Genomic DNA, 16,470 nt, shown 5'->3' with positions numbered 1-16,470 from the left:
GTTAAGAAACTTAGTGGTGTGACATCGGCGGCTATGTCCGCCGATGCCCCTTCTGTAGCAGCGCGCGCCGCAGCGTTTCCTTACCTGCGCGCTCCCGTCCGGGTGCGCGCCCGTCGTCCACTCTCCCTCACGGCGGCTCCTGGCTCCCGCCCCCTGTCTCGTGCACGCCTCCTCCCGCTCTCTCTCTCCAGCGATGGGCGGCGCTGAGGGGCTGGACTGGGGGACGCACTTCCGGGGGTTGGTCTATTTCAGGCGTCCTCGCTGTTAGGAGGACGCCTGATGATTGTGTAGTTCTCTGCACCCTCTGGCCGCTACTGTTCTCCTGTAGCCTTACCTTTCTCTGCCTTATTTCCCTGCCGTCCTCAGTGTCGTTCCCTTGCTCTCCTCAGTCTGCCCAGGCCCTGCTTCCTTTCCATTCCCTGTGCCCGTCCTCTGTCTCCAGTTCGCCCTGGTTCTTTCCCTTGCCATTTCCGTATTGTGTCTTTTCCTGTACTCCCCGTCCCTGCTTGTATATCAGTCCGCTGCCTCCCCAGGCCTTTTGTCCGTGGAGCCGTCCCTCTTGGTTCCGGCTGTCGCGCCTCCGTCCTCTGTGGTCCTGCCCCAAACGATCCCTGTATAGGGGTCGGTCATCACCTGGCGTGCTCGGCCCAGGGGCTCCGGATCCGCGATCCAGAGGGTCCACTCTCTGACTTAGTTTCTCATCAGCATTACAGTATCATCAGGCCATGGACCCCGCCGGTGCCGCGGCTGCCACTCAAAAGGAACTGCTTTTCCTAAGAGAGAATCAGACCCGTATCATGTCATTCATGAAGTCCATGGACACCCGGCTCTCCGCCCTGCAAACCGCTGACCCAGCGCATGCACCTCTCTTAGTCAGTCTCCAGCAGGAGCTCGCACAGCAGCGCGATGCTCAATCTCACATTTTGGGGTATATGGCGTCCGTGGATGATCGGCTGCTGTCTTTGCAGTCCTCTGCGGCCGCTTCTACCCAAGCCCGGGACGCTGTCTCTTTCCCTCCTCCCCATCTTGGTAAGCCGCCTAGGTACTCTGGGGTCCCAAAATTGTGTAGGGGATTTTTAAACCAGTGCAGGTTGCACTTTGATCTTCTGCCCCAACAATACCCCACGGATCGTGCTAAGGTGGCCTTTATAATCTCCCATCTAGAGGGGGAGGCGTTGGCTTGGGTGAATCCGTTGTGGGAGAGGGATGACCCGGTGGTGACTAACATCCAGAGTTTTTTGGAAACATTCCGTAAGGTTTTTGATGAACCCGGACGCCTTGCTTCCTCTACAGAGGCCCTTTTTAACCTCTGCCAGGGGTCCCTAACTGTAGGGCAATACGCCATCCGTTTCCGGACCTTGTCCTCGGAGCTGGGCTGGAATAACGAAGCCCTGGTTGGTGCCTTTTGGAGAGGTCTTTCTAGTAAAATCAAAGACGAGTTGGCCGGGCGTGACCTTCCTACCACCCTGGAGGATCTCATCTCCCTGGCTGCTCGTATTGACCTGCGTTTCAGGAACGCGCTAGGGAGTCGGCCAGGGAGAGGAGGTCCTTTAGGTTATACCAAGCTCCCATTCCGCGCACTGTTGCTCTCCCTAGTAACACTGCTCCCGAGCCTATGCAGGTGGATCGCATCAAGCTGTCCGAACAACGGCGTAAGGAGAGGATGACTAAGGGACTCTGTCTATATTGTGGAGGGGCCAATCACTTCGTACGCACTTGTCCTGAGAGACCGGGAAACGCATCCGCCTAGGCCAGGTAGGAGAGGGCCCCCTAGGTGATCAGACCCCCTCTCTCCCACTTACTCTTTCAGCTCTGCTTATTACAGGTCGGGGGCGTAGCTCTGTGGAGGCATATGTGGACTCGGGCGCTGCAGGCAACTTCATCCGCCAGGAGGAGGTTGACAAACTCCAGATTCCCGTGGTCGTCTTAAGTAACCCTCGAGCAATCACCTCCGTGGATGGCAAACCTCTTCCTGGGCTCATCACCACGGTTACCATTGAAGTAAAGCTACAAATTGGCGCACTTCATTCTGAGAAGATTGCCTTCTATGTCCTGCCTCAATTATCCCATGCCATTCTCTTGGGACTACCTTGGCTTAGGCGGCATGAGCCAGTCATCAACTGGCGCTCCGGAGAGATCCTGCGCTGGGGGCATACCTGCCATGCAACCTGTTTACGTACCCTGGTTCGTTCCCATCCTCAGCTTAGGCCAACGGACCTCCCCGGCCTTCCTGTTCCATACCACGCCTACGCTGATGTTTTCTGCAAGAAGGAGGCGGACTCCCTGCCTCCGCACCGGTCCTATGACTGCCCCATCGACCTGATTCCTGGAGCGGTTCCTCCCAGAGGTAGAACTTAACCTCTTTCTCCTGCCGAGACCTCTGCCATGACGGAATATATCCATGAAAATCTGTCCAAGGGGTTTATCCGGAAGTCCTCCTCTCCTGCGGGCGCGGGCTTCTTCTTCGTCCGGAAGAAAGACGGATCACTGCGGCCTTGCATTGATTACCGGGGTCTAAACAAAATCACCGTTAAAAATCGTTACCCCTTCCATTGATTCCGGAGCTCTTCGACCGGCTGAGAGGAGCCCGGATCTTCACGAAGTTAGATCTGCGGGGAGCCTACAATTTGGTCCGGATCCGTGCTGGGGATGAGTGGAAAACGGCCTTCAATACCCGTGACGGGCATTATGAATACCTAGTCATGCCATTCGGCCTTTGCAATGCCCCCGCTGTGTTTCAAGAATTTATCAACGAGGTATTCCGGGATCTACTCTATTCCTGTGTGGTCATCTATCTTGACGACATTCTCGTTTTCTCGCCCGACTTGTCCTCCCATCGCAAGAGCGTACGCTTGGTCTTGGACCGCCTTCGAGAGAACCAACTCTACGCCAAGATTGAGAAATGCCTTTTTGAGCAGTCGTCTCTGCCCTTCTTGGGATATGTCATCACCGATTCCGGTCTAAAGATGGATCCCGAAAAACTCAGTGCGGTACTCAAGTGGCCCCGTCCAGTGGGGATTAAGGCCATCCAGCGGTTTCTTGGGTTCGCAAATTATTACCGTCAGTTTGTGCCTCATTTTTCTACGGTTACCAAACCCATCACGGCCTTGACCCGCAAGGGAACGAAGCCCAACAGCTGGTCCCCTGAAGCTGAAGACGCTTTCCAAGCTCTGAAAACGTTCTTTTGCGTCAGCACCCATTTTGCATCGGCCTGTGACCAGCAGGCCCTTCGTCCTGGAAGTGGATGCCTCCTCCACTGGAGCTGGAGCGGTCCTGTCCCAGCAGGCTTCATCTGGACGGCTGGTTCCTTGCGGCTTCTTTTCTAAAGTCTTTTCACCTGCGGAGTGCAACTACTCCATTGGAGACCGAGAATTACTGGCCATTAAGATGGCCTTGGCGGAATGGCGGTATTTACTTGAGGGGGCTGTACATCCCTTTACCATCCTCACGGACCACAAGAACCTGGCTTACCTGCAGTCTGCCCAAAGACTCAATGCCCGGCAAGCCAGGTGGGCCCTGTATTTCTCCCGCTTTGACTTCCAACTTCACTTTCGACCTGGTAATAGGAACATCAAGGCCGATGCCCTTTCCAGGTCGTTACAGTCATCGGAGAGGGATGAAGCCCCATCCTATATTATTGAGCCTACTAAAATGATCACTGTGGCCCCTGTGAATTTTGCTATTCCTCCGCCCGGCAAGACTTTCGTCCCTCAAGGCAGACGTACTGAGGTGTTGGACTGGGGGCATTCCTCCAAAATTGCTGGACACGTTGGGACTAAAAAGACTCTCTTGCTGCTGTCCCGGTATTACTGGTGGCCCACGCTTCGCCAGGATGTGATGGACTATGTTGCCTCGTGCACAATCTGTGCCCAGAACAAGGTGGCTAGGACTTTGCCCGCCGGTCTTCTTCACCCATTGCCAGTTCCTGAGGTTCCCTGGCAGCAGATCGCCATGGATTTTGTAACTGATTTACCCCGCTCAGCCGGATGTACCACCATCTTAGTCGTAGCAGATCGTTTTTCAAAAATGGCCCACTTCATTCCCTTACCGGGACTACCGTCCGCCCCGAAGTTGGCCGAGATCTTCATCCACCAGGTCTTCAGGCTGCATGGTCTTCCTCAGCGGATTCTGTCAGATCGGGGGGTCCAGTTCACCTCCCGCTTCTGGAGGGCTCTCTGCCGGCTTATGGGTACATCTCTCGACTTCTCTTCCGCATACCATCCTCAGACCAACGGGCAAGTGGAGCGAATTAATCAAGTGTTAACCACCTACCTACGTCACTTCGCCAACGCCCATCAGGACAATTGGGTCGCGCTCTTACCTTGGGCTGAATTCTCGCACAATAATCATCCCAGCGAATCTACCACCAAGTCACCTTTTCTTGTGGTAACCGGTCAAAACCCAGGTATTCCATTACCTTTCTCTACGTCTACAGGAGTACCCGCAGCCGATTCTCTTGCTAAAGAATTCTCGCAGATTTGGAGAGAGACCAGGGACGCGCTCAAGGGTGCCAACAACCGAATCAAAAAACATGCAGACAAAAGACGGAAGGACGTGCCTCCGTACCATCCAGGTGACAAAGTCTGGCTTTCAACTCGACATATCCGTCTGAGAGTTCCCTCTTATAAGCTGAGTCCTCGGTACATTGGGCCGTTTGAAGTGATTGGACGTATTAATGAAGTGGCTTACAAACTGAGGTTGCCTGCTTCGCTCCGGGTTCCCAACGCTTTCCATGTCTCGCTCTTGAAACCTGTAGTCCTGAATCGGTTCCAACCAGCTTCCATCGTCCCTCCTTCACCTGTTATCTCGGACAACGTCTTCAAGGTCAAGGACATCTTGGCTATAAAAAGAGTCCGGGGTAAGACCTTTTTTCTTATCGATTGGGTGGGTTTTGGTCCCGAGGAAAGGTCCTGGGAGCCTCGGGAGAATATCAACGCTCCCCGGATTCTGAAAAAGTTTTTGGCCAATCTCAGTAAGGGAGGACTTAAGGAGAGGGGTACTGTGACATCGGCGGCTATGTCCGCCGATGCCCCTTCTGTAGCAGCGCGCGCCGCAGCGTTTCCTTACCTGCGCGCTCCCGTCCGGGCGCGCGCCCGTCGTCCACTCTTCCTCACGGCGGCTCCTTGCTCCCGCCCCCTGTCTCGTGCACGCCTCCTCCCGCTCTCTCTCTCCAGCGGTGGGCGGCGCTGAGGGGCGGGACTGGTGGACGCACTTCCGGGGGTTGGTCTATTTCAGGCGTCCTCGCTGTTAGGAGGACGCCTGATGATTATGTAGTTCTCTGCACCCTCTGGCCGCTACTGTTCTCCTGTAGCCTTACCTTTCTCTGCCTTATTTCCCTGCCGTCCTCAGTGTCGTTCCCTTGCTCTCCTCAGTCTGCCCAGGCCCTGCTTCCTTTCCATTCCCTGTGCCCGTCCTCTGTCTCCAGTTCGCCCTGGTTCTTTCTCTTGCCATTTCCGTATTGTGTCTTTTCCTGTACTCCCCGTCCCTGCTTGTATATCAGTCCGCTGCCTCCCCAGGCCTTTTGTCCGTGGAGCCGTCCCTCTTGGTTCCGGCTGTCGCGCCTCCGTCCTCTGTGGTCCTGCCCCAAACGATCCCTGTATAGGGGTCGGTCATCACCTGGCGTGCTCGGCCCAGGGGCTCCGGATCCGCGATCCAGAGGGTCCACTCTCTGACTTAGTTTCTCATCAGCATTACAAGTGGAGTTTTAAAAGACATCAATTTTGAGCCTTAGGGTACTTAGGATACTTGGGTGAGTCTTAATAGGAATCAATTTTGATTTTTAGTATACTTATCATACTTACAGGAGTCTTAAAATGTATCGATTTTGTCCTTTAGAGTATTGAGGATACTTTAGGGAGACTTAAAAATGAATTGATTTTGATCTTTAGTGTACTTAGGGGAGTTGTTAACAAAGGATCGGTTTGATCTTTAGGGTATTTAGGATACTTGGGGAGTCTTAAAATGAATCAATTTTGATCTAATATGTGGCACAGCTATATGTGGAGTAATAAATCAGATTTCCACGGATCACAAATTGACAGCCTACCCTATGGATAAGCCAGTAATGTGTTTTTTCAAGTCATCCTTGCCTACTCTCACAGAAAGAATGGAGATCTCCCGAACCCCCAAATAGATGGCAAATTTTAGGCTAGTTCCTTGTCTATTGTAGCCCGAACCAATTTTAATCTTCAAATCTATTTAAACCTCATCTCTTTCAGGTCCGATAGGTCGCAGAACTTATGCTGGAACATCATACGGTGAAACCCCGAGATTCTATACAGTGAGATTCTACATGGCCTAGAATGAAAGTCACGTCCTACGCCACGCACCACTCTTTCATCTGGCATCGCAGCACATGCCCCAGCCTAAAAATTATACAACAGTCTTCCAGCAAAGCCTGGAAATTGAATGATAAACAGGGCAGAAAATTGGTCCTTTTGAAATTCAATTTTCAGAGTGAATCCCAATGAGCTGATTGTGTTGTTGCTTTTTTTTTTTATCTTTTTTTTTCATTTAAGATTGATTCCACTTTGAAAGCAACCGGGATTTTTTTTTTTTAATAAAACCCTTCTCCCGAAACAATGATAAAAAGTTCATTAGGGGTCAAAGCAATAAAATCAGCAGCTCCAAAAATTTTCTCTCTCCCGTTCCTGTAATAAAGCTTTTCGACAATTAATTTTGAAGTTCCTCGCTGTAACCAGAATGTTAGATCCGAGACTATTAAAAAGAAAGTGACCCCTCCTGAGCATAGGAAAAAAAGAAATTGAAAATATTTTGAGAGATTAAAGCCCAGCGTAAGTCTACATCTTCATGAATCCACATTAATTATTGAGGCCCCCTGCCGGGCGATGTAATTGGCTGCTGTCAGCCGAGTGCAGAGGTTTTTTGGGGGGGTTTTTTTAGGTTAACATTACAAATGTTTTCTGGATTTTCATTATAAAAAAAGGCTTTGGTTTTATAGAGATTATTTTAATGAATACACACAGGCATCGACTCGCTCACAGCTGTCTTTTTTTTCATCCTTTGGTCTTTGCTGGTCTGGCGGAAAAAAAAAATGTAGGGAAGGGAATGTCTCCCCCGAAACACTACCCTTGACAAAAGGAAACAGATGTGTGCATTGCTTGTAGCTGCCATCAAAGTGCGCCTAAATCGTATTGTTAGAAGCTTTACACCTTTTTCCATTTACTTTCTACAACCTAAGCATGTGGACCATACCATTATCATAACTCAATATCTAGCTCACTGTCCTCCACATCCATGACTCTTTTCTTTCATGGGATGTATATACCCTGGCACAGTTTCTCAAAACAAGATTCCTATTAAGACTCACCCAAGTATCCTAAGTACCCTTACAATCAAAATTGATTCATTTTAAAACTGCCCTAAGTATCCTAAGCACCCTGAAGGTCAAAATCAATATTATTTCAGACTCCTGTAAGTAGCCTAAGTACCCTAACAAACAAAACTGATTCTTATTAAGTACCCTGTGGTAGTTCACCTCACTTGGAGGTATAGGGAGGAAGAAAACAGGAACACTGTCTCTTTAAATCTTCAGTTGGTTTATTATATGGCAGCATAAACCAACAAGAAGGGGAAAGTAAACACAGGCCTTCAGGCAAAACTTGGAAAACAGCAAAGAAAAGAAAATGCTGTAACAGAGTCCATACGTTTGCGGGTAGCAGCCCACTCTGCAGAAACACAGGTTCAGTCTTTCATCCTCAGGACACAAACCACTGGTGATCTTCCCTCCAGTCCTGCTGAACAAAGACAGCTATTTAAGCACCACACTATGTGACTCCTCCCCCACGTGACTGAACACATGACTGTGACATCACACAGGTCCTGTCAGCACATGGTGGTGCCTGCTCTGCAGGTGGAGATAAGGTGGACGTTCTCCCACTCACTCTATGGATGTCCACATAAAAATCAGCCCATTTATGAAACTTAGCTTAATCTTTACAACACTTAGTGTGCTGGAGGAAAATACTCTGGGTTTCACATCACTGACACCATTAAGCATAGTGACACATACTGTATCTACCTTCTAGTACTTTACCAGTGACTTTGTAACAACCCTTAAGATCAAAATTGATACATTTTAAAACTGCCCTAAGTATCCTAAGCACCCTAAAGGTCAAAATCGATAGTATTTAATACTCCTGTAAGTAGCCTAAGTACCATAGAAATCAAAATTGATTCCTATTAAGACTCATCTGAATTTTCAAAGTATGCTTAAGATAATAATCGATTCATTTTAAGACTCCACTAAGTGTCCTAAGTACCCTAAAGGTCAAAATCGATTTCTTTTACCCTGGCCTGGAGAAACCTCTGGGAACCTAGAACCAGGACATATACCCCAGCAGTCTCCTTTCTAGCAGTTCAGGGTCTTTAATAGTATTGGTCTTCTCTTATGGGCCAAAGGGACCTTTTGCACATCCCTTAATTTCCAAGGCCTGGGTGCAACTACAACTTTGGCACTCACTACATTTATGTCCCTACCGGTTTCCTCTCCTCTATGTTTTCCCTTGATAAAAACACTGATTTTATTCTTAAAGGGGTGGTCCACTACTCAAGTTGGTCAGTGGACAACCCCTTTGATTCAAGATACTTGTACTTTTCTCAATCAGAGAAGGTTTTGAAAAGTATGTTTGGCCAAACCTTATATCATACTGCAGTACAGGAGGGACGCTAAGAGTAAATGTATGGGTCCATATCATGCCAGCCAAAAGGGTCTACTGAAACTAAGCTGTTCACTGGATGTCCCTGCTGAGAATCTTAATGATCGTCGCTAATCTTTTGATGAACCAGACAACAAGTGTTTGGTTTCCTAGCAGTGCCTCCAGAGGGGAAATTAAGTATTACACATTTTTGTTATTGAAATGAATGAGCTAATGCATGTGTTTTGGGTCACATTCTGGCAGAGCTGTACTTTGTGTGACGCTGCATTCTGCCTATGCATGGCGCTGCATTTTTCTCTCTGGCACAGAGGTATAATGGACCATTACATGATATCATATAATCAAAAACACCATTAAATTGTCAATCAAGTTTTAATGCATCATAGATAAGTTAAAACTACATCAGAATATTTAGGACGAACACTTTTTTGTTTATTTTTTTTTCTATGCACACTAAATGGACTGTCCCTTTAAATTAAAACAAAATAAATAATACTACTTTTAACAGTCCAATACATTTTCTCCGTACATCCGCTCACATATTATTTTTATTTTATTTTATTTTTTTTGCCCTATCTGCACGTCGTCAATTGTATTCAAGAAGAAAAATAACTTAAAAAAAACCTTTTTAACCTAAAAAACTACATTGCAAGCCGTATCTGAATGCGGAAATCGGCATAAAACAACCAATGTATAGCAACTTGTGGTTTTTTTTATGTTTTTTTTTTTTGTTAAGTCAATTTTGTTTTTATTTTTGTTCATCAGTAAAAGAATAGAAAATCTTGGTCAACCCATGGTTAAGTGTATTAAAATAGATTTGTATAGTACTGCACAGTTTCTCCCGGAGTTGTGAGAATGGTGGTCAACCCCTTTTTTTTTTTTTTTTTTTTTTTTTTATTTTATTTATTTTTTTCCGTAAGACATTCACAACCGTGTGATATGCAGATGTACAGCGTAGCTGCCCGGTTTTATGTAGTTTTTCTTTTTTTTTTTAAATGCAAAAATTCTCTCAATATGAGATTAGTGTGATATGTTATAAGCAGCCTATGTTGAAGCATGTATCTCAAAATCCATAAAAAAATTAATAAAAAAAAATTTACACGTAGACATGAGCAAAAATGTACATACCATATTATAAACCACTTTATATAAAATAAAAAAAAATGTAAAAAAATAAATAAATAAAAAAAAAACAACTTCTAACACTGGTAAGTAACAGCCAACTTTTCGAGTAACGTTACCATAGCTTGGGTAAATAAAATAAATGGTAAAATTGTAGTAAAACCATTTTTTTAAAGGTACTCGATATATAACAAAAAGGTATCATACACCACATTCAATTTCAAATTGATAAAGAAACAATGGTTTGTGTGTATTTTAGGTCCCAAAAAGTTATAAAAAGTTGACCAGAATATAACTTTTTTTCCATTAACAGTGCCACCCATGGCCACAGATTGTGTTTGGTACTGCAGCTCGGCTTCATTGAAACGAATACGGATAAGCTGCAACACTACATATGACAAGAGGTGTCACTGTTTTGGGAGCAAGCAGACAAGTTTTTCTAATACAGGAGCAACCACTTTGGCTAAGCAGACAACTGTCGTATCAGGAAGACTAGCTAATGAAATAAATAGATGAATTCATTGTAATTTACTTAGAAGCTGAATTTTTTTTAAAACATGATGTCTCCCCTGAGCCCATTTCTCCATGTAGAGTGGGTGAAATAAGCATTGAACATGTCATCAATTTTCTAAGTATATGTATCCCTAAAGGTACTATTGACATGAAATTCTCACCAGATGAGGGTAATAACTCATCCAATCCACACAGACAAAGAAATTATACCATACATGTCCATAAATTATATGTAATAATGGGATATGACACAGGGAAAAAGTATTGAACACATGAAGAAAGAGAGGTGCAAAAAGCCACGGAAAGTCCTGACACCGGCTAAAATCTATCAGTAATTACAAAGCAATCCTGATACTTAGTCAAATATAATATCACCTGGTTCAACTGATGACCTATAAAAAGGCGTCAAATTACCAAGGTGCCACACAAGAAACAGCACATGGTGGCTAAAACCAGTGAGCTGTCTCAAGACCTTCACAACCTTATTGTTGCAAAACATACTGAAGGCATTGGGTACAGAAGAATTTTTAAACTACTGAAAGCTCCAGTGAGCACTGTTGGGGCCATAATACAGAAGTGGAAAGAACATAATTTCACCATAAATCAGCCACAACCATGTGCTCCCTGCAAGATTTCAGATAGAGGAGTGAAAATACTTATCAGAAGAGTTGTCCAAGAGCCAAAGACCACTTGTGGAGAGCTACAGAAAGACCTGAAATCAGCAAGTACAATGGTTACAAAGAAAACTACGTATAAGTAATACACTCAACCTCCAAGGCCTGTATGTAGGCTCACCACGCAAGACTCCACTGCTGAACAAAAAGCATGTTCAAGAGGGTTTTAAGTTTGCTCACCAACATTTAGACAAGCCTGTGAAATACTGGGAGAATATAGTCAGGTTAGATGAGACCAAAATTGAACTATTTGGATGCCATAATACACACCATTTTTGGAGGCCAAAAGGCACTGTATATCACCCTCCAAAAACATCATACCTACAGTGAATTTTTGAGGTGAGAACATTATGGTGTGGGGCTGTTTTTCAGCATACGGCACTGGAAGCGTCATATAATTGAAGGAAGGGTGACTGGACAAATATACCAAAACATTCATGATGGGAATGGGAGGAGACACAGATTAGATATTAGAAAAAACTTTTTGACAGTTAGAGTGATCAATGAGTGGAACAGGCTGCCACGAGAAGTGGTGAGTTCACCTTCAATGGAAGTCTTCAAACAGAGGCTGGACAGACATCTGACTGGGATGATTTAGCGAATCCTGCTTTGAGCAGGGGGTTGGACCAGATGGCCCAGGAGGTCCCTTCCAACTGTACGATTCTATGATAAAAATCTGCTAACATCCACTAGGATGATGAAAATGAAACGAGGGTGGACATTTCAGCAAGACAATGATCCCAAACACACAGCCAAGGAAACTCTCAACTGGTTTCAGAGAAAGAAAATAAAGCTGCTAGAATGGCCGAGCCAATCACCGGACCTGAATCCAATAGAACATTTATAGAAGAAACTAAAGCCCAGAGATCATAGAAGGAGTCCACAGAACCTACAGGATTTGAAGAGTGCTTGTGTGAAAGAAAGGGACGAAATCACACCTGAGCAATGCCTGCGACTAGTTTCTCCATATAGGAGGTATTTTGAAGCTGTCATCAACAAAGGCTTTTGAATGAAGTATCAAATACATTTCAGTAAGCGTATTCTATACTTTTTCCCTGTGTCATTTTTCATTAATACACAGAACTTAATTTATCGACATCGATGGTTTGATTTCTTTGCCTGTGTGGATTGGATGGGTTGTTACCGACATCTGGTGAGAATTTCATATCAATAGCACCTTTAGAAATATATTTACTTAGAAAATTGGTGACGTATCCAATGCATATTTCACCCCCTGCATATGCTAACTTAAAAAAAATCATAAATTTAAAAAAAAACAAAAAAAAACATGATATATCAGATATGTGAAACTCCACTTGAGGCAGTTTTTTTTCCTGTACCATATAGCAGATACTTCTGCAAGCATAAAATAAAAAAGCATATTGTTCCTTTCACATTACATATTTTACAATAAAAATGCAGTACAAAAAGGTTAAGTTTTTTTTGGCATATTGTCTGTACTGGCAAAAATAAAGACAAAAAAATCAAAATAATAAAAAAAAAATTATAAAAAAAATTTTTTTTTATTATTATTTTTTTTTTTTAACCAAAGTGTAAATTAACTGAGTTACCCACTTTATCACCTTTTTTTGGGAAACAAATAAAAAATGAGAAAATCTCAATGAGGAAATACATTGATAGCAAAATAAGTACAAAGAACCTGCGAAAAAAATGAAGGCGTCGTACAGTCGTACTTTGTTCAATAGTTCGGCACGCATATACACAAGCATAAGCATGAAAATACTTCAATGTCCCACTAGAAATGCTAAGTTTATACAATTTTTTTTATAACCTTAAATATAGCTGCGGACCTTGACAGTAATAATACTGGGAGGAAGAAAAAAAAATACAGATAAAAAATAAATTTAAAAAAATCAGCATTTGTTTGAAGGCTCTGAGTATTTACTGACATCCTTTCCGATAGCCCCACCAAAAAATAAACACCTGAATATGTGCAGCAGATTTGATTTGAAAAGGGTTAGAAATAGTCCAAAAATTATCCCAAAAAAAGTCAAGGTTTTTTTTTTCTGATTCGTTCACTTTTTTTTTCCAAAATAGAGTTATGATTCCCTTCTGCTCTATAACTCTACGATATTTTGATCCTCTCGCCAAATAAATGAAAGGATAATTTTTAGGCCTATTGGCCGTTTTTATGGTCGTTAATTTGGCCTTTTTAAAAAAAAGTTTTTAATCTTTTTTTTGTTTGTTTTCCATTTTTTAATTTTTTTTTTAAGGCCGTAGTAAAAATTAAGTGGAAAAAAAACCCCTCTTTGAAGTTGTCAGCACGTGTTGCAGAAATCACTGCTGTTGCCGCCATGTTTGTCCATTACGAGTATTTTTTGTTTTTTTTCTTTGTACATCGATGATGCTTATGCACTTGTAGAAAAAAACACGCAAAAACCAGACTGTTCCTTCTTCCTTCTTGGCAAAATTTGCTTAAAAGTTATTGTTCCATCTGCCCTTGTCAATTGTTACTCTGTGAATGCTGCAGGCCTTTGTGAATGGTAGGGGTGGCAGATGAAGGTTTGATCCAGGGGACCGTCAGCAACGAAGCGGTGGCGGTGGTCGTCATGGTAACCTGAAGCATCTGTTCGCTCTGAATCAGTCTAATGAGAGTTTTCAGACGTTCCAAAGATGACTGAGTTCCTCTCTGCTGGGCCAGTAAGCTATTCTTTCGCTCTAAGCATTTCTGTCACATGGGGAAAGAATAAAATATGATGGTTATATTGAAAACTGGCTCTTTGCATGAAAGGATGGGATGAATGTGGATGGGTGAAAAAAAATTAAAAAATCCCCCATTGGCCTCGCTCTAGTAAATATTATACTGTATCCACGGGTCTGGTAATAAGCAAGACTCCGTCTACTTCTTTCTTCAGAAGTCAGATTTTCATCACCCATAAAAAAGTATCAGTACTAGACCTAAAAAAAAAAACAATAGTATAACATCAAACCCAGTCCAGCCTGAGACGGGTGGAAAAAGAGGGAAAAATCTGAAAAAAAAAGTAAAATAATTGTTTCCCTCTTTTTGTCTTTCACCCTTGCTTTTTAAATTATATTTCACTCTTTATGCTATGAAAAAAAAAAATAATACATCCAAAATTCATCTCTCATCAGTTTCTTCTAGGTATACTTTCATGGTCAGGGATTTTGTCATATTATAGTCAAGCTTATGAGCAATCAATTTAGACAAGGGGTGATAATGATCATCATTTTCGTATTTAGGTTGAAACATGGTCATTAATTGAAACAGCTGTGTAGGAGAATTAAAACTGTTTGAGGAACAGATACACTCTGCCACAAAGGTGAGGTTGTGGAAGACGGTTTCATGTCGCAGATCATAGGGAGACTGAGCAAAGTAACAAGACACAAGGTAGTTATACTGCATCAGCCAGGTTTCTCCCATGAAAATAATTCAATACAGACTGGGTGGCTCCATATGTGCGGTTCAAGCTATTTTGCAGAAGCGCCAATAAATGGGCAATGTTGAGGACCATAGACGCTGTGGTCGGTCAAGGAAACTTAGTGCAGCAGATGAAAGACATATCTTAATTAATTCCTCAACTTTTATTATATAAAAATATGTAATAATATATAATAAAAGCTATACAAATTTCCAGTGACCAGTTGTAATGGAATCTGGCAGTAATCATTCAATTTTTTTGTGGCACCACCATGGGAGAAGCAAAAAATTACAGAATATTCACTGTAATCAATGGGTTTTGCATACAATTAAAGGATGTGCCAGGTCCTCCAGGAATAAAAATGTTATTTGTAACATCTATGACTAAATAATCAAGGTTTTAAATGTCTATTATCTCAAAATCTAAATCTGGAATTATCCAGGACATGGTCCTATCCTGATGAGTAATATATCTGTAGATGAGCACTGACCTTTATAGCGTTGTTTAGAAGTCTCTCTTGATCTTCGAGCTGTCTCTGTTCATTTTTTAATTCGTTGCCTTTCTTCAATAGTTTTCTCTTCTCCTCCTCTTTCACTGTAAAACAATAAAAAGGAATCAGGTGGGTGTGAAATCTGTCTGTATTGGGGTAATGGGTTGGCAAAAATATGGTGTAAAAGGTCAAAATTGACCATATTAGTCTTCGATTTGTGCTTTCCAAACTGTAGCTCTCAATATATTGCAAAACTTAGGCACTGTCATGCAACGAATTGTCCTCGCCTCGTAGTTTTGCTGTTCAGCCTCAGATTTGAGACTACCTCCTTAGCAAAAGTCAATGAATATAAACAACTGTGACAATTTCCATCTCTGTTGGGCCTCCATTTTTAATCTGGCCACAGCAAAGTGGTCCCCACCTGATTTATGTGTCACATAAGACTGAACAATAGTGAGGGCCCCGCTCCACGGCACCGTTTCTTTCTTTAATACCTATAAGTAAATAAGAAAAAAGAAAAAGTTGAACTAAAAAGTAAAACAATAATTAGACATTTTTATTCTCAACTGTAAGGCCTCTTTCACACTTCGTTTTTTCTTGTCAGTTAAAATCCGCCAAAATGGCGGAAAGCGGATCCGTTTGTAACTGATGCAAACGGATCCCAACGGACCGTTTTTTTTTACGGAACCGTTCCCACTAGAACAACATGGGAAGGGACGTAAAAGACCAGAAAAAGCCATACACCTGACAAATGCTACTGAGAACTCTGCTATTAGAAGTGGAAAGGAAGAACAAAGACGAAAGAATCTAATTAAAAAAATATTGGAGAAAGAGAAACCAATCACAAACTAAAATGTTTCTATACTAATGCACAAAGCATGGGCAACAAACAAGGAGAATTGGAACTACTAACACAGGAAAAGAAATATGATGTCATTGGAATCACTGAAACTTGGTGGGACAATACACATGATTGGAATACAAGACTAGAAGGATACAACTTATTTGCAAGAAACAGACTTGATAAACGAGGAGGGGGTGTCGCATTGTATGTTAGAAATGCGTATATCTGCACAGAGATTGAAGCTTCAGAGACTGGGAGTTCTGTGGAAACTGTTTGGGTAAGAATACAAGGACAGAACAATGGAAAGGACACCATTGTAGGCATTTACTACAGGCCGCCTGTGCAAGCTGAAGATATGGATGAACTCTTTATGCATCAAATGGCCAAGTTCTCCAAAAAATATGACATAGTTGTCATGGGAGATTTCAACTATCCAGACATTTGTTGGGAATCTCTCTCAGGCAAAACTAACAGGTCAAGGAAATTCTTATCCTCTCTTGCTGACAACTTTATCTTCCAAAAGGTAAAGGAGAAAACAAGGGGAACTGCTACCTTGGATCTAATCCTTATAAACAGGGAGGAAATGGTTGAGGAGGTAAAAGTGGCTGGGACCCTAGGAGGTAGCGACCATGCTATTTTAGAATTTTGGATAACTAGAGGCGGAAGACCTGTGAAGACTCAGACGTCAAGGTTAGATTTCAGAAAGGCAGATTTTAAGGGATTCAGAAAGAGAATTGGAGGGATCCAA

The 16,470-nt window shown here is 43.3% G+C and overlaps 1 protein-coding gene across 4 annotated transcripts in view; it reads right to left on the bottom strand.

Moving 5' to 3' along the window:
* Positions 1-12,170: 12,170 nt before the first annotated feature.
* The window catches only part of PHF21B (PHD finger protein 21B), a 102,094-nt gene continuing 97,794 nt past the window's right edge, over positions 12,171-16,470 (bottom strand). For all 4 annotated transcript variants that reach the window (XM_073567673.1, XM_073567672.1, XM_073567674.1 and 1 more), the window contains 3 exons: positions 15,300-15,372; positions 14,879-14,982; positions 12,171-13,676 (listed from right to left, as the gene is read on the bottom strand). In XM_073567673.1, coding sequence (XP_073423774.1) covers positions 13,452-13,676; positions 14,879-14,982; positions 15,300-15,372 — 402 coding nt within the window. In that variant the 3' untranslated portion in view covers positions 12,171-13,451. The remainder of the gene's footprint in view (positions 13,677-14,878; positions 14,983-15,299; positions 15,373-16,470) is intronic.

The sequence above is a fragment of the Dendrobates tinctorius genome, unplaced genomic scaffold (assembly GCF_039654945.1).
Source record: "Dendrobates tinctorius isolate UK_male_01 unplaced genomic scaffold, ASM3965494v1 ptg000020l, whole genome shotgun sequence".
Taxonomy (NCBI): domain Eukaryota; kingdom Metazoa; phylum Chordata; class Amphibia; order Anura; family Dendrobatidae; genus Dendrobates; species Dendrobates tinctorius.
The sequence above is the reverse complement of the archived record's forward strand: the minus strand, read 5'-3'. Positions and strand labels throughout refer to the sequence as shown.